This window comes from Salmo salar, chromosome 05 (assembly GCF_965601325.2).
Source record: "Salmo salar chromosome 05, fSalSal1, whole genome shotgun sequence".
NCBI classification, from domain to species: domain Eukaryota; kingdom Metazoa; phylum Chordata; class Actinopteri; order Salmoniformes; family Salmonidae; genus Salmo; species Salmo salar.
The window spans coordinates 63,277,501-63,304,130 of NC_138295.1; the positions used below are offsets into that span (position 1 = coordinate 63,277,501).

The 26,630-nt window shown below is 43.5% G+C and overlaps 1 protein-coding gene across 4 annotated transcripts in view; it reads left to right on the forward strand.

The window, feature by feature from the left end:
- Nucleotides 1–26,630, forward strand: part of LOC106605439 (disintegrin and metalloproteinase domain-containing protein 15) — a 40,551-nt gene that overhangs the window by 6,557 nt on the left and 7,364 nt on the right. For 2 of the 4 annotated variants that reach the window (XR_014392364.1, XM_082975364.1), the window contains exons 2-21: nt 2,794–2,897; nt 8,457–8,533; nt 8,782–8,860; nt 9,012–9,088; nt 10,054–10,267; nt 10,413–10,478; nt 10,630–10,701; nt 11,978–12,147; nt 12,306–12,390; nt 12,512–12,660; nt 12,865–13,042; nt 13,621–13,713; nt 14,081–14,276; nt 16,296–16,404; nt 16,588–16,783; nt 16,954–17,031; nt 17,156–17,267; nt 19,292–19,451; nt 20,484–20,598; nt 26,418–26,483. Coding sequence is in view for 3 of the 4 variants with exons in the window: in XM_082975364.1 (XP_082831490.1) it covers nt 2,794–2,897; nt 8,457–8,533; nt 8,782–8,860; nt 9,012–9,088; nt 10,054–10,267; nt 10,413–10,478; nt 10,630–10,701; nt 11,978–12,147; nt 12,306–12,390; nt 12,512–12,660; nt 12,865–13,042; nt 13,621–13,713; nt 14,081–14,276; nt 16,296–16,404; nt 16,588–16,783; nt 16,954–17,031; nt 17,156–17,267; nt 19,292–19,451; nt 20,484–20,598; nt 26,418–26,483 (2,396 nt within the window). In the remaining variant the exon portion in view is untranslated. The remainder of the gene's footprint in view (nt 1–2,793; nt 2,898–8,456; nt 8,534–8,781; nt 8,861–9,011; nt 9,089–10,053; nt 10,268–10,412; nt 10,479–10,629; nt 10,702–11,977; nt 12,148–12,305; nt 12,391–12,511; nt 12,661–12,864; nt 13,043–13,620; nt 13,714–14,080; nt 14,277–16,295; nt 16,405–16,587; nt 16,784–16,953; nt 17,032–17,155; nt 17,268–19,291; nt 19,452–20,483; nt 20,599–26,417; nt 26,484–26,630) is intronic. The other 2 variants (XM_014201097.3, XM_014201099.3) reach the window with 1 other exon arrangement.

A 26,630-nucleotide genomic window follows, 5' to 3' on the forward strand; every position in this document is an offset into this window, starting at 1 on the left:
GTAGAAACATGTCAAACAATGTATAGAATCAATCTTTAGGATGTTTTTATCATAAATCTGCAATAAAGTTTCAACCGGAGAAATCCTTTGTCTTCAGAAATGCAATGGAACTGAGCTACCTCTCACGTGAGCACGCATGGCTGAGGCTCATGCCCTGCTGGCAGTCCTCTCAATCAATGAGCTCTTATTCTCCCCCACTTCACAGTAGAAGCCTCAAACAAGGTTCCAAAGACTGTTGACATCTAGTGGAAGCCTTAGGAAGTGCAAAATGACCCCACAGACACTGTAGTTTGGATAGGCAATCACTTGAAAAACTACAAACCACTTCCTGTTTGGATTTTTTCCTCAGGTTTTTGCCTGCCATATGAGTTCTGGTATACTCACAGACATAATTCAAACAGTTTTAGAAACTTCACAGTGTTTTCTATCCAAATCTACTAATAATATGCATATCTTAGCTTCTGGGCGTGAGTAGCAGGCAGTTTACTCTGGGCACGTCAGTCATCCAAGCTACTCAATACTGCCACCATCCATAAGAAGTTAACAAACTACAGTTTGGGCAAGTCGGTTAGGACATCTACTTTGTGCAAGACACAAGTAATTTTTCAAACAATTGTTTACAGACAGAGTGAAATATAAATGAAATAATCTATCACAATTCCAGTGGGTCAGAAGTTTACATACATTAAGTCGGCTGTGCCTTTAAACTGCTTGGAAAATTCCAGAAAATGATCTCATGGCTTTAGAAGCTTCTGATGTGCTAATTGACATCATTTGAGTCAGTTGAATGTGTACCTGTGGATGTATTTCAAGGCCTACCTTCAAACTCATTGCCTCTGTGCTTGACATCAGGTGAAAATCAAAAGATATCAGCCAAGACCTCAGAAAAGAAATTGTAGACCTCCACAAGTCTGTTTCATCCTTGGGAGCAATTTCCAAACGCCTGAAGGTACCACGTTCATCTGTGCAAACAATAGTACACAAATATAAACACCATGGGACCACGCAGCCGTCATACCGCTCAGGCAGGAAACACGTTCTGTCTCCTAGAGATGAACGTACTTTGGTGCGAAAAGTGCAAATCAATCCCAGAACAACAGCAAAGGACCTTGTGAAGATGCTGGAGGACACAGGTACAAAAGTATCTATATCCACAGTAAAACGAATCCTATATTGACATAACCTGAAAGGCCGCTCAGCAAGGAGGAAGCCACTGTCCCAAAACCGCCATAAAAAAGCCAGACTACGGTTTGTAACTGCACATGGGGACAAAGATCGTACTTTTTGGAGAAATGTCCCCTGGTCTGATGAAACAAAAATATAACTGTCTGGCCATAATGGCCATTGTTATGTTTGGAGGAAAAAGGGGGAGGCTTGCAAGCCGAAGAACACCATCCCAACTGTGAAGCATGGGGGTGGCAGCATCATGTTGTGGGGGTGTTTTGCTGAAGGAGGGACTGGTGCACTTCACAAAATAGATCGCATCATGAGGAAAGAAAATTATGTGGATATATTGAAGCAACATCTCAAGACATCAGTCAGGAAGTTAAAGCTTGGTCGCAAATGGGTCTTCCAAATGGACAAGGACCCCAAGCATACTTCCAAAGTTGTGGCAAAATGGCTTAAGACAACAAAGTCAAGGTATTGGAGTGGCCATCACAAAGCCCTGACCTCAATCCCATAGAAAATGTGTGGACAGAACTGAAAAAGCGTGTGCGAGCAAGGAGGCCTACAAACCTGACTCAGTTACACCAGCTCTGTCAGGAGGCATGGGCCAAAATTCACCCAACTTATTGTGGAAAGCTTGTTGAAGGCTACCCAACACGTTTGACCAAAGTTAAATAATTTAAAGGCAATGCTACCAAATACTAATTGAGTGTATGTAAACTTCTGAGCCACTGGGAATGTGATGAATGAAATAAAAGCTGAAATAAATCATTCTCTCTACTATTATTCTGACATTTGACATTCTTAAAATAAAGTGGTGATCCTAATTGACCTAAGACAGGACATTTTTACTAGGATTAAATGTCAGGAATTGTGAAAAACTGAGTTTAAATGTATTTGGCTAAGGTGTATGTAAACTTCCGACTTCAACTGTACATGGGTAGGCTATTGTAAAATGGGCACTGGGAGGTGGTCTGCTTCTTTTTAGTCCTCGAGACACCTGCCAGCCAGCCAGTCATCTATAACTAGCCTAATACAGGCTCTGGACAACAGCTGTACTAGGAACGGACAGTGGACACAGAGCCTCTTGTACTGAATTTAAATCAGCTGTGTCTGTTTTTATGTGTGTGTGAAGAAAGGAGTCAGAAGATATGCCTGCTAAGAAACAGAGAGCATGAGCTGTTATAAGCACATCTGGCATCACTGATTGGTTTGTGCAATTAGCTTGAATTGTACATGCTTAGTTAAGATTGTGATGCTGAGCTTTTTTCCTGGCATATTGAAACCATTTAATGAAAATTGTAGGTTTCCTGCATTTCCTACCCTAAGCCTGTTTACCACATTAGTTTTCCCTTACTACTAAGGGATATCCATCTGGGATATTGCTGACTTTATCTTAGCATTAGCATTGCCCCATGGGGAAGGGGGTTCACTGACTACTAGGGCTGGGTAATAGGTTGCCATTAGCTGAGAATTTAGATTTTATGGTCACTACTAGCTTCAACAAAATAGTTTCTCCATCCCCTGATGTTATAGCATCAAACTGATATTTATTATTCTGAATATAGCGCCTTAAGGGACATAAGACAATATTTTCCTATGAATCCCATCTCTCCCTGTCCCCAGGTCCAGAGCACCACCATGGTAGTAGGCACGGCAAGCCACTGGAGAGGACCAGGCCCTTTGTGGTAGTCGACGGACACACGAGAAGTCTGAGTGAGGCCTTGCAGGTGAGACTACAGACATCAAGAGAATGTGTGTGTGAGAGTATCGTTCTACACAGGGCCATACACATACATACTATTACTCTGGTCCTACTTCCATTACCTGCTGTCTATTTCCATGCTTACATGTTACCATTCTTCATTCAGTGATCCCAGAGCACTTTTATAAAGTGGCCTTTATTTTTTAAAATAGTGTCAGAGGTTAATAACCATTCTATTTTTACAGGTCCCATAGGAACTCCTAATTTTAAACTGCAGTTTTACATCTCAAACTAACATCAAACCCACACCTGGTTATTCCAATTCCAATGTGCGGTTCACATTTTTTTCTATTCGAAGGTCGTCAGTGTTATGATGTTCTCCTCTCTGGGTGGAGTGAGTGATATGGGGGAATTCTTCAGGATATGATTTCAGACCTCCTGTCAGCTGCACAGGAAGTGTCTGTCCTCTTAAAGTGCCCCAGTCCCCCCCACCTTCTTCAGATCATAGTTTTTATTCAGGAAGCTCCATGTGAAATATGTCAAGGCGCCTACTTCCTTCCTCTGTTATATTAGCACAAAAAAGGAAGTCAGACAGCAGACCCCCCCCCCCCCTCCTTTCCACACACACACATAGAGGAAAGTAGAGAATAAGAGCATGACAGGGCTACATTTTTGCACATCACTTTTTAAGCCAGCTACTGGATCAGAATGTTGACTTTCAAAAGGTTGAACCCCATTGGCAAAGCAGTCTCCATCAGGCACCCAGATGTTTGTTTACTGGTTTCAAAACACACCAGGGCACTGCACTGTCATTCAAATAACACAGTTGAGTGGGCCTCATTGGCTAAGATTCAGCGGAGAGTCACTCCTAATTCCTACATTATTGTGTGGTTTATCCTCTGAATCATGGCAGTCATTGATGAATGAGTAGCCGTTTTTCACTTGTCATGAGGTTACTGCACCCACAGCCTACTGCTCATACTGACGAACATAACACCAGTGATTCTCATACTCACTCAAAATACATGCAATGTGTAACCATGGAAACCAGGATCTGTTTTTAGATTGTTTGTCAGAAATGAGAGGAAAGGTGGGGGATGGTGCCGTATGGGAGGGGTGTGACTGTGTGTGTCTGTTATACAAACTTTGTCCGTCCACCCTCATCAACGCCCACCCATCCCTTGAACAATGTAATTCCTGTAACGCTCCATTTCCCAGTCTAGGGTATTCAAGTGATAAAGATCACTCCAACCCGAGCCAAGTGTGACATTAGAAGTTAGAGCCACCACTTGTGCTCTAAATAACACTCATTAAAAGTATTTAAATTCACCACTCAAACTGAGTGCACTTACTTGAATGTAATCACCATGATAGTGTGCAACTTCATCACATTAAATGTAGATCTTTTATTTGTTTAGCAAAGCATGATTAGCTATAGATAAGACGATCCTAAATGTTCTCTCGAGGCAAAAATATCTGAGTGTATATTCTTTGCAAATCACTACCATGCTACAAATACAGATTATTATTTTAGTTAGTTCAAAAGAACTACGAGTTCCTTTTTGATTAAATGCGTGTAACTCCCAGCCCAATTAGGATCTCAGATTGATTATACGTGAGTGAGATGTTAAAGAAGAAAACATGCTAGTGAGCACAGTGTTAGTTTCATTTCTTATGGTGGAGCAGGTGACTTGTGTCCTCTTGGGAGACTTGACTTGACCTGAATAGCTTCTGTCAACGTTGAACCATGAATAGATCTACTTTGTCAAACAAACTTTCAGACAGTTGCCACATTGATGTTGGAAATAAATGTTTTATGAAAAAAATACAGACATGTATGACATGTTATCAGTTTGCAGATAACCCTTTTTTCCCCCTGCTGCTCAGTGCTCACCTCTCTGGTGCCTGCTATTATTAGCCTCCACATGAATGGATTTGTGACACACACACACACACACACACACACACACACACACACACACACACACACACACACACACACACACACACACACACACACACACACACACACACACACACACACACACACAGGGAACTCTGATGTGTAAGGCATGCAGCAGGGAGCTTCACCTTAATACAGCTTAAGGAGGGGATCTCAGCTAATTCAGAGCCTGATCGCTCTGTGTTGACAGTGAGCATTTCTGCCACCCCAACAATTTACCCTACCATTAAGACGGGGGGGGCTCTTATCTACTTAAGAAAGTGTCTGTAGGGAAAGTGTTTCACTAGGGTGTGTGGTGTATTGAGCCGGGTAAAGAATGTTCTTGAGTTAATCCGCACCCGGGGTCGTGTTTATATAACCAGATCATTCATTATACCCCAAAAGTAATTCAAATCACTGAGTACTTCTCTGAGCCCAAGTGAAGGTAATGCAAGTAGGCAGGCTACTAGTTAAATGGGAATGAATCACTTGTTTCCTATTGGTGAGGTTAGTTCTGGATATCCATGCACAGCTGTAAAGAAACAGTCAGAAGCAGACATGGGTTCCAGTGAAATGGTTTTCACTCTTGCCTTCACACCACCATCTGTTGAACATTTATAAACCAGGACGTGTTGACTCTCTGGTTCATTGATATGAATCAGTCAAGTGCTAGGGAAGAGGAGAAGAGCCAGCAAACACCACATTCCCTTTGGGGCTGGAGTTGAATGCGACACTCCTCTAACTCATGTTGCCCATTGTACATTTATTGACTTGGCTGTTATTGTAATGCAAAGGGGTACACAAGTCATGAACTAACCCAGAGATTTCCCCCAGATAGTGGACAGGCACACTCCATTGACATGTCCAGACTTGATCCATAAACAGAATCCAGGGCTGCTCTGGGTCAGACTAAATAACAGAGAAGCACTACAGGGACTGAGGAAGACAGACATCCCAGGAGCTGACTGATTGTATTTCCCTCCCTCACACTCTTCCATTGAGCTGAAAGAGCTGGAGAGGAATCACGCCTCGCCCTGTCCCTCCCTCTCTCCCTTCCTCCGTTACACCCCCTCCACCCCTTTTCCCCTCTCCTCCTCCCTGGTTTATTTCTTCTGCTGTGGGTCACAAGCAGCTCTGGGTCTGAATGGACCCCACCCAGCATTCATGTGGCGGTGAGCTCATCTTGTTACTAGCAGGAGGTCACGGCCTGGGACATTTACCTCACTGAGAAGGAGAGGGGGGAAATAAGAGGAGGAGAGGGTGAAGGTAGAGAGAGTGGGGGAAGGAGAGGTAATGGCAGCAGGGATGGAGTGGACATGGTTTCCGATTGGATAAAGAATGACAGAGAGGAGAGAGAGGTGAAAGTGAAACGCCAATGAGAGTGAAACGAGAGACCAGTTGCGAGTGTGAGAGACGAGGATAGAAATGTAAGAGAAATTGTAATGCTCAAAGAAGAGGGTGAGAAAGGGAGAAGTGAGAAGTGAGGCAATGACAAACAAAGTGTGGAGAGGGTGGGTGTTTCTTGGCTGAGCTCCACATATTTGGGTGTGATCCTCCACTAGAGCCCTGAACAGATGTAGCTCTGCTCTGCTCTGGAAGGAGCCCTGTTTCTACTCTGACCTCTCACCCCAAAACGACAATCCAAGGCAGCTTGCCAAGAGATGCAGATGTTTGAGAGAGTGTGTACATGTGCTGTATGTCTTCCTATCTCTTTCTCTCCCTATCTCGTTCTCACCCTTAATCTTTCTTCTCTTTGGACGCATAACTGACATTACTGTAGTTTGTTTTTTGCCTTGTAGTTTTTAGCCAGATCTCCACCATTGTGCTTGCAGTCTTTGTTGGTTACCCATTGGACTCTTGCCCTGGCAGTACAAAAACACAGACCCACCCAACATAACTCAGTCACACTCACCTTACATACTGTGGTGAATGACCTCACCAAAGCCCTCTGATTATAATAAAGACTATTAAAAACTAGAAATAGACCAGAGTTATGTTTTCATTCAAATGTATTGGAAATCCCCCTCAATTATCAGCATCTACTTCTGGGGTTCTTCTTGGATTATGATATTCTTGGATGTGGAACCAGTTATATTTTGTACATATCCAATGACTTGGTTCCAGTGTGAATAGATATGTTATTACTAATAGCCTCTTAGAGCCTATGGTACAGGGACACAGTTGTATGTGTCATATGAACCATGATGTTGTTAAAGTATTTCTGGGACTGTGGACAGTAGAATACTTCTGAGTGAATTGGGTGTAAGTTGTTCTTGGACTTGGGTAGCCGGCAATGACATTATCCAGCATGATTTCGCCGGTCAACAGAAAATGTAGACTCTCTGGTTCCTCATAGTCACTAACCGCTACTTGGAACTGAACAGACCTCTCTGGCATACTGTCACCACCATTACCTTACTGCCTGTACTCCTAGTTCTAGTCCCATTTCCAAGCCTGATCCTTTGCCAATTCCTGTCAGTTAGCTGGAGAGGAGAAAGCGAGGAAGCAGCACTCTGCGGTGGGGAAGGATGGAAGCGCCAACAGGAAGGGTTTCACTTACTCACTGTCTTCATAGGTGGAGCCGTTAAATGCGCTAGAAAATGACTGAATGGCAGGAAGAGAGACGGTGTTAGTTCCCGCTGGGGGGAATGACTGTAATGAGATGGAAGTGCAGGGGAAACGGACATGAAAAGAGGGAGAGGACGTAATTTACCCACCGCCGCCTCTGCGTTTGATGAGAGAAATATGCAGCAGGCAAAGGAAGTCCATTTATAGCCTGATCCTTAGTGCCTACGAGGGGTAACCCTGGCTGACAGTCTGATTCAGCTCATTTGGGCTCTAGTATTGTGCTTAGGTGCCAGTGCCAATCAAGGACTGGGTGCTGCACGCATTTAGAGCCTGGGTTTATTTTAGAGAGCATGCAGGTGTAAGCGTTGATGGGTGATGCTCAGGGGCGGCTGCAGCCATAGACAAAGTATAACTTTAATCGCACCATCTCATTTCATGTCCGCTGACTGGTTTGATGGGATGAGTATTGATTGGCTGAAGGGATTCAAAGTATATAGTATTATCCAATTTGAGCGTTGCGTAATAATGGGACTTTAGTGCGGAGAAAGGATGAGCGCTCCATAGCTGTCTACTACATCTGAAATGTTGTCCATCAGCCTCTAAAGGATATAGGTCATTGTGTACATAACATGCTCTTTATGAACTATGCAGGACTTCCTAAGCCTCAATCCTTTAAACTTTGCAGGGTTAATAAGAAAGACCACATGGTGGTACTGGATATTACTGCTGTTTCACTAAGAAGATTGTCCCTTTGCCCCGTTTGCCACTTCAAGCTGCTCTTGGCTGCATTCGCTCATTAAGACACTCATCAGGTGCTAATCATGAATACACCATGTCGAAACATTGAGTGATTACAATAACAACAACAGCAAACAAAGTAATTGCTGGAAAGATTTTGTTGGACAATGAGTTAATTTGGTCACACAAGGTCCTTATTCCCCTTTAGCACAACAGTTGTTAGGGGGAAGTGTCCAGACAAATGTTGGTAATCTAGTTAGTTCAGTTATCCACTGACTTATGAGGATAAAAATCACAGTACACGTTACCAGGTGTATGTTTCTTTTCCTTTCACAGAACGGTCATCCAGACAAGCTACAGTGTGGTCTTCACTTTGGAGGCAGCATCTATCTTTTGGACCTGGAGAAAAACCAGTAAGCTCACTAACAAAATATACTCCATTTTAAAATATCAGAAGACTAAAATATATGTAATCATAAGCTTTAGCTATCTGAATGGGGAGTTGTGATGCAGAAATGCCCCAACCTTTGCCATCGTTGAGTTAAGACTTCAAAGTTTCATAAAGGGATTTATCATCAACAATAAAACATTCGGACTTCAAACAAATCTTCAGAGGAAGTAGTCTGAATGAATGTACAGTAACCCTGTCCTCTCCCTGCAGTGATCTCCTGCCCAAGCCCCCCAATGTCTTCTACTACCTCCCTAATGGCACTGGGGTTTCTTTAGAGGAGGGCACAGTGGTAAGTAATGTGTTGTAAATGTTCTGATTTGTTATAGGTAGAATTGTTAAAGGGGTTGTTATGAAAATGGCAAGTTAGTTCATATGAGCTTGGATAATAATGTTGTCATTATATTATGTTGACTACTCTCTCCCTGGTTGTTATTTCCTAGACTCACTGCTACTACCACGGCTCAGTGAGGGGCTTCCCACAGTCCAGGGTGGCTCTCAGTACCTGCTCTGGACTCAGGTAATAATATCAACTTTAACTCTCTGTCAAAACTACAAGATGGTATGCAGCCTGTCAAAATTAGGATAATTTCCCCTCTGTCACTATCCAAAGGAATGTATATTTTCACGGAACTTCACAAGCAAAGCAACAGCATGCGAACAATGTTCCCTGTAGATGAACCCAGTCAACATTCTTGATTTGAGAATGGTGTCCATGGAAGTGAGTTCATACAAATTCATACTATGTAATCATGCCTTTTAGGTTTTCCATTAAGAAATAGAGTCTAACGGCTCAATAAGTTTACCCGCATTACCTTCTGACCTTAAGCATATGCAATTCATTATCTGTTATGTAATGGTTCATGCATTTAAAACCAGTAAAGTAATATAAACAGGGGTCAGCCTTATCCCACTTAATCGCCCTCCTCAGTTACTCCCTTTGTGGTGCACTATATGGTGAAACTATTATTATCGAAAGGGGAAGTCTTTACTAAGGGCACTTCACCTTTGCCTGCAGTACGGACAACGTCATGGTTATGTGAGCGTCATGGTTCTATGAGTGGGGCAAAGTGATCGACCGTGAGGTGGCTTTAATCCAATTCAGATTAATCAGAAAGAACTCTGACCTCCTCAAGCATACTAATCAACCGATTTGAGAAAGTGCCAGTTTTAATCTGGGGTCCCTTCCGCTGACTTGGATACTTTAGGGATATCCAAATAAACTTGGTGGAAATCCATGGAAAATCCTCTTGACCTTTATTTCGAGTTGGAGTTATTTAGAGCTCTTTACTCATGTGGGCAGACCGTGTGGCCATATACTCGGTTTAGGGTCATGTTTATGTAGCAAAGGTAATCTGGTTTCTAGCAGAGCCTTGAACAATGTCCTCACCTGAAGTAACTGTATTTACTCGGAACTTGGACACCATTTTGTGCCCCTGTTGACTCCCTGTTGAGTGAGTCCCTGTTTATTCCCCTCTCCCTCAGGGGCGTGGTGGCTATCAACTCCACCCTGAGCTTTGAGCTGCAGCCTGAGGAAGACCACGAGGATGAGGAGGGGGCAGAGGAGAGTGGAGGGGAGGAGGAGGGGATGCACCTGCTTTACTCCACCAGACCTCTGGAGAGGGGTAGTGTTGGGGGCTGTGGGGTGTCCCATACACCTGTACCCCCCATCCACATCCCACCACAAGTCCCACATAGGGTGAGAGGGGCTGGAAGCACAATCAAATGTTTATCTAGGGATTGGAACTACTAATGTTTTCGCCACTGCTGGAAATACCATACTGACTTCCCTGAATTGTACATTGGCCCGAATGACTTTTGTTTACACTTTGCTTTTTTTGTAGAGTAAGAGGGACATTCTCTCAGAGACCAAGTACATAGAGCTTGTGCTTGTAGCTGATCACGAAGAGGTAATGTACGATAAGGCTAATGTACGACAATGCCCCTTAGTGTAGGCAAAGCACTGACATAGCTGCACTTTGAAGAGACCCCAGTACATTTAGACCAATCCCATCATGTTCTGTCTCTATTGTCCTAATCAATAACTGTTCTTTTTTACAGTACGTTAACTACCAGAAAATCAACAAGACTATCATCTATCGAATGCTGGATGTGGCCAACCAAGTAGACTGGGTATGTAACGTAATATTAAAGTGGTCTCCTTTTCACCTCATTTAACACCTGATTTACTTAACAAAAGCCACATCTCAATAAGTGGTCCAGGTAATTCGTGACATGGCACAAGTGGGGGGGTGGGCCTTACTTTTTCTGTCATCTACTGCTTCTCTATTGTTCCTCAAGCAAGCGGGAGGCTGACGATATCACGTATTCCCAACAAGACCAACTCCTTGAATGCCCTACTCCTTGAAGTTTGCAGGTGTCTAAAAAACATTTATTTAGCTAAAAACAACATTTTCACCGTTTAGTGTATGTACTTTACTGTATTTATACTTGGGATATTGCTTTTGAAAAGTAAAATAAATCGCTGGAGGATGTCTTTAAGCATTAACCATATACACACAGTTTTTTAGGTACAGCATCCCATTCACGAAAATGGTTTGCTCCTACAGACAGTGTGTCATGTGGCTTGCTGTATATAGCAGGCAGACTGGCATCAAGGCATTCAGTTACTGTTCGATTGAATGTTAAAATGGGCAAAACGAGTGACCTAAGCGACTTTAAGCGTGGTATGATTGTTGGTGGCAGGCGCGCTGGATCCAGTATCTCAGAACGGCTGGCCTCCTCGGCTTTTCACGCACGACAGTGTGTAAGATTTACAGAGAATAGTGCGACAAAGAAAAAAACATCCAGTCAGCGGCAGTCCTGTGGGCGAAAACAGCTCGATGAGCGGTCAAAGGAGAAGGACAAGAACCGTGCAAGCAAACAGGCAGGCCACAAACAGGCAAATAATGGCGCAGGACGGCATCTCACACAACTCGTCAGTCCTTTTTATGGATGTGCTATTACAGCAGAGGACAACACCGGGTTCCACTCCTAAAAAGCAAGAAGAAGCGTCTCCAGTGGGCACGCTATCACCAACACTGGACAATTGAGGAGTGGAAAAACATTGCCTGGTCCAACTTAACCCGATTCCTGTTGCGCCTTGCTGATGGCAGAGTCAGTATTTGGCGTAGGCAGCATGAATCCATGGCACCGTCCTGCCTGATGTCAACAGTACAGGCTGGTGGCAGTGGTGTAATGGTGTGGGGAATGTTTTCCTGGCACACATTAGATCCCTTGATACCAATTGAGCAATGTTTCCATGCCCCAAAGAATTCAGGCTGTTCTGGAGCCAAAGGGAGATCCGACCCGGTACTAGATGGGTGTACCTAATAAACTGGCCAAATGATGTATATTGTATTATATTTTCTTTGGTTTATCATGGTGGTTCTCATCTACCCCTCTCTAGTTCTACCGGCCGCTGAGTGTGCGTGTGGCTCTAACTGGGCTGGAGATCTGGAGTGACCAGGATAAGATCCAGGTTGACAAGAGTCCCTCAAACACCCTCAACCGCTTCCTGGAGTGGCGCACCAGAGAGCTGCTGCCCCGCCTGCGCCACGACAATGCTCAGCTCATTATGTGAGTAGTCAAATGGACTTGGTTGAAGGTAATCGGTGCCTTTCTCACACCTGTACATTATGGAAGCAGATCCATCCCAAATACATGAATATATCAGTGGATGACCTCTTTGTGAAAATAGACTAACTATTACTGTATGTGTTTGTGATCTGTTCCAGGGGGGAGTCATTTGATGGAACTACAGTGGGAATGGCATCTCAGTCTTCCATGTGCTCCAAGGACCGGTCAGGAGGGGTCAATGTGGTGAGTTAGTTAGCTTCAGTTAGGTTTATCAGTGGAGTAGAGGGGTAACTGCCCCACAATGACAGTATGAGTCTGGTAGTTCACTGACTCAGTGTGTCTCCTTCTCCCTCTCTGTGTGCAGGATCACCTGGTCAGTGTACTGGGGGTGGCATCCACCATTGCCCATGAGCTCGGGCACAATCTGGGCATGAATCACGACACGGCCGACCGGCACTGCCAGTGTCAGAACGAGCCACGCCTGGGAGGCTGCATCATGGAGCCGTCTACTGGGTGAGGGGCTAGGGGGCTATGGTGGGCTAGGTTTGACATGCATTACAAAAGCACTAGGCCATGCAAAGTCAATGATGCAAAACAGAAAGGGTCAGTTATGTGCAGCTCAGTTGCCTTGTATTATGTTAATTTTAATGCACTTGTAAGAAGCTCTGGATAAGAGCATCCACTAAATGGCTTGTTCTGTTTGCCCCTCTGACCCAGGTTCATGCCAGGCCAGCTGTTCAGCAGCTGCAGTGCCAGAGACCTGTCCCTCAGCCTGCTCCACGGTGGGGGGATGTGCCTCTTCAACATGCCCCAGCCTGAGAAACTGCTGGGGGGGCCACGCTGTGGAAACCTCTACGTGGAGAAGGGAGAGGAGTGTGACTGCGGCTTGCTGGATGTATGTTTTAGGGAGGACAGCATAGCTCACCATAGATGCAGGTTAACATTTATTTTGATGAATCTTGCCCTGGAGGCAGCACTGAGCGGTTTCCTCTAGATGGGCCAGCTGTTAGGTCAAAATTGGCTGTATCATACAAAATGTATGGAAACAAAAATGTGCATTTTGGTCTTAATTTAAGGTTCGGCGTAAGGTTAGCAGTGTGGTCAGGGTTAAGGTTCGGTTTAGGTTTAAAATCTGATTTTATGACCTTGTGGGTGTGCCAGCTACTGACCACCCTGCAGAGCTGCCTCCAGGACAAGATTCATCACAATGAACACCAACCTGCCACCATAGATGATAATTCAATGAACAGACTTTATGATTTAGGTCAGGGGTATTCAATCAGGGGGCCCGTGAAAATATATATAAATTACACATTTTATTTTGTTATTTCAATGTTTATATTACTAACGTATGATGGGGGTCCCTGGGTTGCAGTTTGCCTGGGAGGGGATCCCTGGGAAAGAAAAGGTTGAAGAGCCCTAACTTTCTTGTTTAGGATTAATTATTAAGTGTCTGTCTCTCTGGATGTCCAGGAGTGTAACGATCCTTGCTGCAATGCCACCACCTGTAAACTGGTTCCTGGGGCCCAGTGTTCCTCCGATGGCATCTGTTGTGACAACTGCAAGGTAGGCAAGTCTCCTTCACTGGAACCTTACTGACACACACTCACACACTCATTCAACCTCATCACTGAACACAATACTGAACACCTACATTTAAAATCAGCTCAGATTGTTAGTATCATATTTATTATAACTATAATTATATATGTTATAACTCAGATTTGTATGTTCTTGTCTAGTACTGTTCTGTATTTTGTCATGTATTTGTATGTTTTATGTGGACACCAGGAAGAGTAGCTTCTGCATGTGCAATAGCTAATAGTGATCCTAATAAACTAAACTGTTACATGATCTATCACAAGAAGCTGAACAAAGGTCCAAATCATAAACCCCTTTACTGATCTACTGTCTATTTTCTCTGTCTGACCAGCTGCGTACAGGTGGATGGATGTGTCGGCAGCCCCTGGGGGAGTGTGACCTCCCAGAGCACTGCACCGGTACCTCTCCCTACTGCCCCCCCAACGTGTTCCTGCAGAACGGCGAGCCCTGTGAGGAAGGCTCCTCCTACTGCTACAGCGGTGTCTGCGCCAGCTTCAACACACAGTGCCAGATGTTGTGGGGACCTAGTGAGTTGTTCTGGACCCGATAACCATTATGATTGATACCACTGTGGGGAGCTAGTGGCGAGTTATTTGGACTTGTTTCAGTACTTTGACCAAGTACTGTAGAACCTCGCGATCTGAACCCCAGAGTTCTGGACTGACTGGTCAGCGGAACTGGAACTTTTTAAAAGCAACAGAGAATTCTTGCCTGGACAAAGGATTCCTACAGTTTAAGTCAGAAGTTTACATACACTTAGGTTGGAGTCATTAAAACTTGTTTTTCAACCACTCCACAAATTTCTTGTTAACAAACTGTAGTTTTGGCAAGTCGGTTAGGACATCTACTTTGTGCATGATACAAGTAATTTTTCCAACAATTGTTTACAGACAGATTATTTCACTTATAATTCACTGTATCACAATTCCAGTGGGTCAGAAGTTTACATACACTCAGTTGACTGTGCCTTTAACCAGCTTGGAAAATTCCAGAAAATTCCATCATGGATTTAGAAGCTTCTGATAGGCTAATTGACATCATTTGAGTCAATTGGAGGTGTACCTGTGGATGTATTTCAAGGCCTACCTTCAAACTCAGTGCCTCTTTGCTTGACATCATGGGAAAATCAAAAGAAATCAGCAAGACCTCAGAAAAAAAATGGTAGACCTCCACAAGTCTGGTTCATTCTTGGGAGCAATTTCCAAACGCCTGAAGGTACCACGTTCATCTGTACGAACAATATTACGCAAGTATAAACACCATGGAACCATGCAGCCATCATACCGCTCAGGAAGGAGACGCGTTCTGTCTCCTAGAGATGAACGTACTTTGGTGAGAAAAGTGCAAATCAATCCCAGAACAGCAAATGACCTTGTGAAGTTGCTGGAGGACACGGGTACAAAAAAGTATCTATATCCACAGTAAAACGAGTCCTATATCGACATAACCTGAAAGGCCGCTCAGCAAAGGAGAAGCCACTGCTCCAAAACCGCCATAAAATAGCCAGACTATGGTTTGCAACTGCATATGGGGACAAAGATCATACTTTTTGGGGAAATGTCCTCTGGTCTGATGAAAGAAAAATAGAACTGTTTGGCAATAATGACCATCGTTATGTTTGGAAGAAAAAGTGTGAGGCTTGTAAACCGAAGAACACCATCCCAACTGTGAAGCACGGGGGTGGCAGCATCATGTTGTGGGGGTGCTTTGCTGCAGGAGGGACTGGTGCACTTCACAAAATAGATGGCATCATGAGGGAGGATAATGATGTGGATTTATTGAAGCAACATCTCAAGACATCAGTCAGGAAGTTAAAGCTTGGTCGCAAATGGGTTTTCCAAATGGACAATGACCCCAAGCACACTTCCAAAATTGTGGCAAAATGGCTTAAGGATAACAAAGCCAAGGTATTGGAGTGGCCATCACAAAGCCCTGACCTCAATCCTATAGAAGATTTGTGGGCAGAACTGAAAAGGCGTGTGCAAGCAAGAAGGCCTACAAACCTGACTCAGTTACACCAGCTCTGTCAGGAGGAATGGGTCAAAATTCCCCCAACTTATTGTGGGAAGCTTGTGGAAGGCTACCCGAAACAATTTAAAGGCAATGCTACCAAATACTAATTGAGTGTATGTAAACTTCTGACCCACTGGGAATGTGATGAAATAAATAAAAGCTGAAATAAATCATTCTCTCTACTTTTATTCTGACATTTCACATTCTTAAAATAAAGTGGTGATCCTAACTGACCTAAGACAGGGAATCTTTACTTGGATTAAACGTCAGGAATTGTGAAAAACTGAGTTTAAATGTATTTGGCTAAGGTGTGTGTATACTTCCGACTTCAACTGTATATATAATGTCACTACTAGTGATTGAAGAAACTGTTTTGGCGAGTTATAACATCATATTAAATCTTCATATGCCATATGTTGCAGAGTTGGAGAATTGAGATTGGCTCATAAACTCAGGAGGCAGTGTTGTTGAGACACTTTTACTGTAGGATCTTTGAGACAATTATGATTGTTTAAACTCCCTTTTCTTTTCAGATTCCACAAGGGCTCCTCCTGTCTGTTTTTCCTCCGTCAACAAACAGGGCAACAAATACGGCAACTGTGGCCAGATGCCAAACGGAACCTACATCCCCTGCTCTAACAAGTAGGTTCCATGTTCATTAGGGCACATCGTAGCAAAATCTTTTGCAACAGATAACAAAATTAGCATATTGTATTGGACAAGTTAAAATAGTCCTGCCCTGTTTTAGTCCTTATTCTTCAATTTGGTGCCTAATGAACACTTCCATATGTGTGACTGTTGCTCTGACTGTGTCTGACTTTTCAGAGATGTGCATTGTGGGAGGCTCCAGTGCCAGGGAGGCAATGACCGTCCGTTGCTAGGCACCAGCGCTGAGATCCTGACCACCAAAGTAAAATTTAACTACAGCGATTTTGTCTGCCGGGGTACCTACTTCCACCTTGGCGACGACGTCTCCGACCCTGCCATGGTGGCACAGGGCACTGCGTGTGGTCTTGACAAGGTGAGCATCTCCTCAACTATAGAAATACAATGCAAAATACTTTTGTTTTTGTGGAATGGGTAATTTGACCTTTTGGAATAGGGATATAGGAGAGGTTTTCTGTGCTGTTATCTGAGTTTACATAAATATCTTAAATGATGATTGGTATTACTGACCATGTTGTGGTTCAGGCCTGTTGGAACCAGCGGTGTCAGGATGTGTCTTTGTTCGGCGTCGACGATTGTCAGAGCAAATGCAATGGACACGGGGTGAGCAAACCAGCTGCCTGTCTCTCCTTATAGGAGTTATATTGTATAGCTCACAATGGACTGGCCCATACTGTTGATGTTAAATGAATAATATGGCCCAATATCCACTCTCTGACATTGCCAGGTGTGCAACAGCAATAAGAACTGCCACTGTGACGTGGGTTGGGCTCCTCCAGACTGTAGGTACACGGGCCATGGAGGCAGTGTGGACAGTGGCCCTGCAAGAGCACCTAGAGGTACCTCACCATTCCTCTGTTAATGCACAACTTGACTGCACTCATAGATATACACTCAAATCAAATAAAATGTATTTATAAAGCCCTTCATACATCAGCTGATATCTCAAGTGCTGTACAGAAACCCAGCCTAAAACCCAAACAGAAAGCAATGCAGGTGTAGAAGCACGGTGGCTAGGAAAAACTCCCTAGAAAGGCCAGAACCTAGGAAGAAACCTAGAGAGGAACCAGGCTATGAGGGGTGGCCAGTCCTATTCTGGCTGTGCTGGGTGGAGATTATAACAGAACATGACCAAGATGTTCAAATCTTCATAGATGACCTGCAGGGTCAAATAATAATAATCACAGTGGTTGTCGAGGGTGCAACATGTCAGTACCTAAGGAGTAAATGTCAGTTGGCTTTTCATAGCCGATCATTGAGCGTATCTCTACCGCTCCTGCTGTCTCTAGAGAGTTGAAAACAGCAGGTCTGGGACAGGTAGCACGTCCGGTGAACAGGTCAGGGTTCCATAGCTGCTGGCAGAACAGTTGAAACTGGAGCAGCAGCACGGCCTGGTGGACTGGGGACAGCAGGGAGTCATCAGGCCAGGTAGTCCTAGGGGAGGGAGAGAGTGAGACTGTGGCCCCATTCGACGATCCCCCAGACAGGGACAAACAGAGGGATATCTTCAACCACCAAGTTACCATCCTGAGACAAGGCTGAGTATAGCCCACAAAGATCTCCGCCACGGCACAACCCAAGGGGGGTGCCAACCCAGACAGGAAGATCACGTCAGTGACTCAACACACTCAAGTGACGCACCCCTCCTAGGGATGGCATGGAAGAGCACCAGTAAGCCAGTGACTCAGCCCCTGTAATAGGGTTTGAGGCAAAGAATCCCAGTGGAGAGAGGGGAACCGGCCAGGCAGAGACAGCAAGGGCGGTTCGTTGCTCCAGTGCCTTTCTGTTCACTTTCACACTCCTGGGCCAGACTACACTCAATCATAAGACCTACTGAAGAGATTAGTCTTCAATAAAGACCTAAAGGTTGAGACCGAGTCTGCATCTCTCACATGGGTAGGCAGACCATTCCCTAAAAATGGAGCTCTCTAGGAGAAAACCTTGCCTCCAGCTGTTTGCTTAGAAATTTTAGGGACAGTTAGGAGGCCTGCGCCTTGTGACCGTAGCGTACGTGTAGGTATGTACTGCAGGACCAAATCGGAAAGATAGGTAGGAGCAAGCCCATGTAATGCTTTGTAGGTTAGCAGCAAAACCTTAAAATCAGCCCTTGCCTTAACAGGAAGCCAGTGTAGAGAGGCTAGCATTGGAGTAATATGATCACATTTTTTTGGTTCTAGTCAAGATTCTAGCAGCCGTGTTTAGCACTAACTGAAGTTTATTTAGTGCTTTATCCAGGTAGCCGGAAAGTAGAGCATTGCAGTAGTCTAACCTAGAAGTGACAAAAGCATGGATTAATTTTTCCGCATAATTTTTGGACAGAAGGTTTCTGATTTTTTTCAATGTTACGTAGATGGAAAAAAGCTGTCCTTGAAACAGTCTTGATATGTTCGTCAAAAGAGAGATCAGGGTCCAGAGTAATGACAAGGTCCTTCACAGTTTTATTTGAGACGACTGTACAACCATCAAGATTGATTGTCAGGTTCAACAGAATATCTCTTTGTTTCTTGGGACCTAGAACAAGCATCTCTGTTTTGTCCGAGTTTAAAAGTAGAACATTTGCAGCCATCCACTTCCTTATGTCTGAAACACAGGCTTCCGTTGAGGGCAATTTTGTGGCTTCACCATGTTTCATCGAAATGTACAGCTGTGTGTCATCCGCATAGCAGTGAAAGTTAACATTATGTTTCCGAATGACATCACCAAGAGGTAAAATATACAGTGAAAACACTCCTTATCTTAATCAAATCCTGGAGAAATTGGGACACCGTATCAATAAAACTAGGAAGAAATAAGTAACATGCACCCAGCTTTAATTCTATGTCTGCCATGATAACCAAGAACACACTGTTTTCTGTATCTCCAGGATCTGACCCGGCACGTGTGGCCTTGCTGGTCATCTTCCTCTTCGTCCTGCCAGTGGTTCTCCTCTTCCTCGCCCTGCGTTTCCCCCAGTGTCACCGCAACCTGCCCTGCCTGGGCACTACCAGCCTCTTCCACAAGGGCACCGGACGCCAACAGAGCCGGTGAGAGCCCTGACCCAGGGGACACCAGCTATGTGTTCACATATTAGTTACAGTGTTTATATAGTATGTATATGTTTGCGCAGTGCAGAAAACCGCTATCAGTATGGACAGAATTTCGGCCATAGTTTTTTTTAATAGCTATAATGGAATGAAAGGGGCTATAGCCAGCTAGAGTATGTGCAAGTTTGAATTGGACATGCACAAGGTTTATCTTGCACTTTATCAGTCAATGAAGGTCAGAGTTAACTGTGTTTTTCCCTACCCATGATTCAATGAGGTCAGTGTGGCCCATAGTGAGAATTGGGGCTTGGTGTTTGCCGCGGAACAGGCTAAAAGGTACTAAATGTTAAGGGTAGATTAAAGCCATGGAATTAGTTCTGGGCTGTGTCTTTATGACGAATTGTTACTGAAGTGCAACGTTAATACTTAGTGTTCCATATAACACCCAAGAGTCTCTCTAGTTTGCAAAAATATCTGAACTTTGGTCCATATTAAAATAACTCACTATAATCTAAAGAGAGTGACTAAATTTGATTGATCAGTTTTAGTTCAACAGGTGTTTTTTGAGGAAACAGCTCAGATACTAGCGATGCACTTTAAGTAGGATATAACGACAAACTAAATGCTACGAAGGCTTTGGGAAACTCACCCCAGTTTAGTTCCCCATTTCTTCAATGTTTTAGATAAGACTCCTTTAGAGCCGGTTTCGTGGATAGTGATGGTGACCATTCTTGAGAGTCTCAGTTCTATAAGCTTATTTTGAGCGTTACTTCTGTCAACCTCATTTTTACTTATACTGTAACACTACAATGACCTCTGACTCTTCAGAACGGATTATTCCCCTAGGTTGTAATACCAGTGTATTGTAATCAAACACCCATTCTTTGAGGGCTAGACCAGTGTTATAGATAAACATCATTTTTATCTCTTATGACAGTGCTCAGCTTACTATTTGTAACGCTTCAGCACCCCCATTATTGAAAATGAACTTTATGGTAATGTGTTAATGTGTGAGTGTGTGCTGTCTACCAGGACCCCGGCCACAGAGCGAGTGGATGCTCGTAACGGGGAGCAGGTCCAACCACTGAGGTACCACTGGAGCCGCCAGAGTGACATCCAAATGACCCCGTCTCCGCCTGCTAACAAGGTACCACGATGACCCAGCCTGGCCTTCCCTGGCTGTCACTCAAATCGTTTTTCCACCTACACTGTTCCTATGTGCCCCTTTTTACAGGTGCATGGAATCGATAACACTGACTTCGTTGTAATAATATTAGTCATTTAGCAAACGTCAATCTCTCTGTGTTGACCCACATAAAAAAATACTACCGTTTACTATAGAATACTATAATACTTACTGAAGAATTCTGTAGTAAACTGTAGGATAGGGATTAACATGGGTAACCGAGATCCCTTGACTGACCCAGGAACACACATTTCCCGAAAATATGAAATGACAAGACCCATAAAATTACAAAAATGTTCCCCAATGTCGGCACTAATGCAATTCCACAAAATACTCAACATGCGCAGCAAAATATTTAATGGCACATTATCCAAACAGGTTGTCGCATGGTAGCCTTTAGTCTAGCGTATTTACTTCACACAAAGTTGCCATAAATTCAAAGTAAATGCATAATTGCCACTACTGGACTGCACACATGACCCGAATGCAGTAAATGAACCCTACAGGAAACCCCTACAGTATAGCCTATAAAAGAACGTGTGCCTCTTTGAGCTGTCATTGTGACTCTTCAGACATTCACAAATTTGATAGGCCTATGCACAATTTATTACATAGTCATCTCTGTCACAGACATGAAGTCTGTGGGTAGGCATGAGGGAAAATTATATCTTCTCCTGTCCGAATGCCTAGGCTATTTTCTTATCCAAAATCCTGACTCCTGTCTTGCATGAAAATTCCTAACTTTATTCTGTAATCCATAGGTTGCATTATCAAAGCACGTCTCTGGCCTATGCATGTCAAAATACCGCTATAACATTTCCCCTGCTTCTCTGCTCTGTCTGACTTTCTGCCCATAGATCTCAGTAGAGAATGTGTGCTCAACTAACAATATGGGAGTAGATATGGATATTTTGAAAACAGGTGTTCTTTGTTAAGATACTTTGATATTTAAACTATTTCCACTCTTCATCTCCCTATTATTCATGAGCTGATCTGCTATCAGTATAATCATCAACTCGATTTTTGCCAAATATAGGAGATTTTCTATCATTCGTTGAAGGTTATCTAGCAAGATTAGCCACTTTAGTCATTTGACTTTTGTTTGACTGCCATTAAAGTTTGTATGATTATACATCTCAATGCTTTGGGTGCGCTCTGTGCGACCTGAGCACACTATGGGTCGAGATGGCTTACTGCTGAAATTTGCTGAATTGATTGAGGAACATAAGGCTCAGAATTTATGAATGGCCTGTTTCGCAATTCACAACAATGTCATTGGCGATCAAAGATCAAAGACCGACTCTATAATTACTAAATATCAGTTTCATTTTCTCTGAAATCTTTGCTCTCTTATTTGGGGAGAACCCTGACATAGTGACCATATCTTAGTTTTAAACTCTTTAAATGGGCAAGTCAGGGCTCTCCGTTCTGCAGGAACACGTTGGGGGGGGGGGGGGGGTATTGAAACTTGTCTTGAAAATATTAATCCTTACTGCTGAATAGTATACTACACACTAGTATTCCCCTCGATCGTGTAGTGCTTACTATAGAATTCTGTAGTGTACTGTAGATTACTATACTACACACTGTAGTATACCTTAATCATGTGTAGTAGTTACTATAGAATTTCTACCTACTGGTTATGGAAATGTTTTAGTAGGAGAAAAGAGAAAGCAGCCAATTCTATGTCAAAGATAATAAAACAAAAATACTACTTTACTTTTTAAGTAAAGTACCTGCAGTCAACTTGTGAAATACGTTAGGAGATAAGGAAGATTGCGTTCTTCATTTCACCTGTCACATTATTTTTCATTATGAAGTTTAACGGTAGTCCCTAATCACATGGTGTTTGTCTACAAGCACACAATGACTAGAGACCGGAGCCTTGTGAGTCACTCACTGTTGCGCAGCACACGCCAGGTGATCTAGTTACAGTATGGAATTCATCACTAAATGTTTGACAGCTAGATATCTTCTAACTATTAAGTTAACTGTCTAAAATGTGCTCAATACTCTGTAGTTGTGCATTTGGTTTGCTAATTTAGTAGCTAGTTATCTAGTAGCCAGCAGACCTGTGTAGATTAAAATATACCTCAATCCAGGGATGAGAAATGTGTTGTACTCCGAATTGTCCCATTATCTTCACAGTGTAACAGTTGGGATAATGGGACCATTCAGAGTACAACGCATTTCTCATCCCTGGATTGAGGTACGTTTTCTGAGCCATATCTTGCACTGACTCCGTGGTGTATTAATATACACAGGAATGCTGTCTGAACCTAGTGCAGCTGTAAGTCAGCAGGTAGAATTTTCTGGCTAGTTATCTAGCTTTGTGGTCAGCTTCTTGCAAAATCAGCATTGCTAACCTTTGGATTACAGAGGCTGAATGGGGTTTGAAAATAGCACCCCTTGTGTTCAGTGCCAGTATTACAGAATATCCCAGGATGGCACAAGGTCGGTATGACAATCCGAATACCGCGAAAGCCTATAGTATACACTATAATCTTTTAACTATAGTAATACTACTGCATTTATACTATAGTAAACTGTAAATACTACAGTCATGTCCACAAAAACACTACAGTGTACAGTAAAGTCCACAAAAACACTACAGTAAATACTATAGTATATAATTATAGTAATACTACAGCATTTACAATGCCTTCGGAAAGTATTCAAACCCCTTGTCTTTTTCCTCATTTTGTTAGGTTATTCTAAAATTGATTTAAATCGTTTTTTTCCCCTCATCAACCTACACACAATACCCCATAAAGACATGTTTGCTCATTTATAAAATAAACTGAAATATCATATTTACAAAAGTATTCAGACCCTTTACTCAGTACTTTGTTGAAGCACATTTGGCAGCGATTACAGCCTCGAGTCTTCTTTGGTATGACGCTACAAGCTTGGCAAACCTGTAATTGGGGAGTTTCTCCCATTCCTCTCTGTAGATCCTCACAAGCTCTGTCAGGTTGGATGGGGAGCGTTGCTGCACAGCTATTTTCAGGTCCCTCCAGAGATGTTTGATCAGGTTCAAGTCCGAGCTCTGGCTGGACCACTCAAGGAAATTCAGAGACTTGTCCTGAAGCCACTCCTGTATTGTCTTGGATGTGTGATTAGGGTCATTGTCCTGTTGGAAAGTGAACCTTCGCCCCAGTCTGAGGTCCTGAGCGCTCTGGAACAGGTTTTCATCAAGGATCTCTGTACTTTGTTCCATTCATCTTAGCCTCGATTCTGACTAGTCTCCCAGTCCCTACCGCTGAAAAACATCCCCACAGCATGATGCTGCCACCACCATGCTACACCATAGGGATGGTGCCAGGTTTCCTCCAGACGTGACGCTTGGCATTCAGGCCAAAGAGTTACATCTTGGTTTCATCAGACCAGAGAATCTTGTTTCTCATGGTCTGATAGTCTTTAGGTGCTTTTTGGCAAACTCCAAGCGGGTTGTCATGTGCCTTTTTCTGCGGAGTGGCTTCCGTCTGGCCACTCTACCATAAAGGCCTGATTGGTAGGGGGCTGCAGAGATGGTTGTCCTTCTGGAAGGTTCTCCCATCTCCACAGAGGAACTCTAGAGCTCTGTCAGAGTGACCATCGGGTTCTTGGTCACCTCCCTGACCAAGGCCCTTCTCCCGATTGCTCAGTTTGGCCGGGCGGCCATCTCTAGGAAGAGTCTTGGTGGTTCTAAACTTCTTCCATTTAAGAATGATGGAGGCCACTGTGTTCTTGGGGACCTTCAATGCTGCAGAATTTTTTAGGTACCCTTCCCCAGATCTGTGCCTCAACACAGTCCTGTCTCGGAGCTCTACGGACAATTCTTTCGACCTCAGGCTTGGTTTTTGCTCTGACATGCACGGTCAACTGTGGGTCCAATCAATTGAATTTACCACAGGTGGACTACAATCAAGTTGTAGAAACATCTCAAGGATGATCAATGGAAACAGGATGCACCTGAGCTCAATTTTGAGTCTCATGGCAACGGGTCTGAATACTTATGTAAATGAGGTATTTCTGTTTTTTGATGTAATAAATGTGCTAATATAAAAAATAAAAATAAATAATTGCTTTGTCATTATGGAGTATTGTGTGTAGATTGCTGAGGATTTTTTTTCTTAATACATTTTAGAATAAGGCTAATGTAACAAAATATGTAAAAAGTCAGTGGGTCTGAATACTTTTCGAAGGCACTGTATACTATAGTATTTTTTTAAATGTGGGGAGCTATTTCTGAAAAAGCATCTAACACATTAACAAGGTCTACAGTAACTACACTGAACAAAAATATAAACGCAACATGCAACAATTTCAAAGATTTTACTGAGTTACAGTTTATAAAAAAACATATGGAAATCAGTAAATTCAAATACATTCATTAGGCCCTAATCTATGGATTTCATATGATGGTCACAGATACCTTAAAAAAAAGGTAGGGGCGTGGTTCAGAAAATCAGTCAGTATCTGGTGTGACCACCATTTGCCTCATGCTGAGCATCACATCTCCTTCGCATAGAGTTGATCAGGCTATTGATTGTGGCCTGTTGTTCCACTCCTCTTCAATGGCTGTGCGATGTTTCTGGGTATTGGCTGGAACACACTGTCGTACACGTCGATCCAGAGCAACCCAAACGTGCTCAATGGGTGACATGTCTGGTGAGTATGCAGGCCATGGAAGAACTGGGACATTTTCAGCTTCCAGGAATTGTGTACAGATCCTTGCGACATGGGGCCGTGCATTATCATGCTGAAACATGAGGTGATGGTGGCGGATGAATGGCATGACAATGGGCCTCAAGATCTCGTCACGGTATCTCTGTGCATTCAAATAGCCATTGATAAAATGCAATTGTGTTCGTTATCCGTAGCTTATGCCTGCCCATACCATAACCCCACCGCCACCATGGGGCACTCTGTTCACAACGTTGACGTCAGCAAACTGCTCTCCCATGCGACGCCATACATGCTGTCTGCCATCTGCCTAGTACAGTTGAAACTCGGGATTCATCCGTGAAGAGCACACTTCTCCAGTGTGCCAGTGGCCATCAAAGGTGAGCATTCGTCTACTGAAGTCAGTTACGACTCCAAACTACTGTAAGCTTCCCTGATACAGTTTGTGCAGAAATTCTTCAGTTGTGCAAACCCACAGTTTCCTCAGCTGTCTGGGTGGCTGGTCTCAGACAATTCCGCAGGTGAAGAAGGATGTGGAGGTCATGTGCTGGCGTGGTTACACGTGGTCTGCGGTTGTGAGAAATGAAAATGTAGTTCTCTGGCAACAGCTCTGGTGGACATTCCTGCAGTCAGCATGCAAATTGTACGCTCCCTCAACTTGAGACATCTGTGGCGTTGTGTGACAAAACTGCACATTTTAGAGGGGCCTTTTATTGTCCGCAGCACTAGGTGCACCTGTGTAATGATAATGCTTTTTAATCAGCTTCTTGATATGCCACACTTTTCAGGTGGATGATTTATTTGAGCAAAGGAGAAATGCTCACTAACAGGGATGTAAACAAATTTGTACACAAAATCTTAGAGAAACAAGCTTTTTGTGTGTGTTGAACATTTCTGGGATCTTTTATTTCGGCTCATGAAACACGGGACCAACACTTTACGTGACCAACACTTAACCTGAACGAAAATATGTAATGTAATGTTCTCAAGTGACCAATTCATATTTTCTCAATCTGAGAGTTGAATGTGTAATGCTTAATTCTAATAACTAACTTACCCTCCAATGCATGTTTCCATTGGCTGTCAAAACCCTTTGACTCCTGTTTTCTCAGGTTCAGGACAGACCTGCTCCGCCTACTAAGCCACTCCCCCCTGACCCTGTCTTAAAACAAGCCCAGGTAACCTGGCCTAGGCCTGTGAGGTGATGGGTAGCTTGAAAAATGCTTGTGTGTGCAATGCAATGAGATGAAATCTCTACATAATAATTAGTAATCTATAGGAATCCTCATGTTTTCTAGAACTAACATTCTGTCTTATGTATGTGT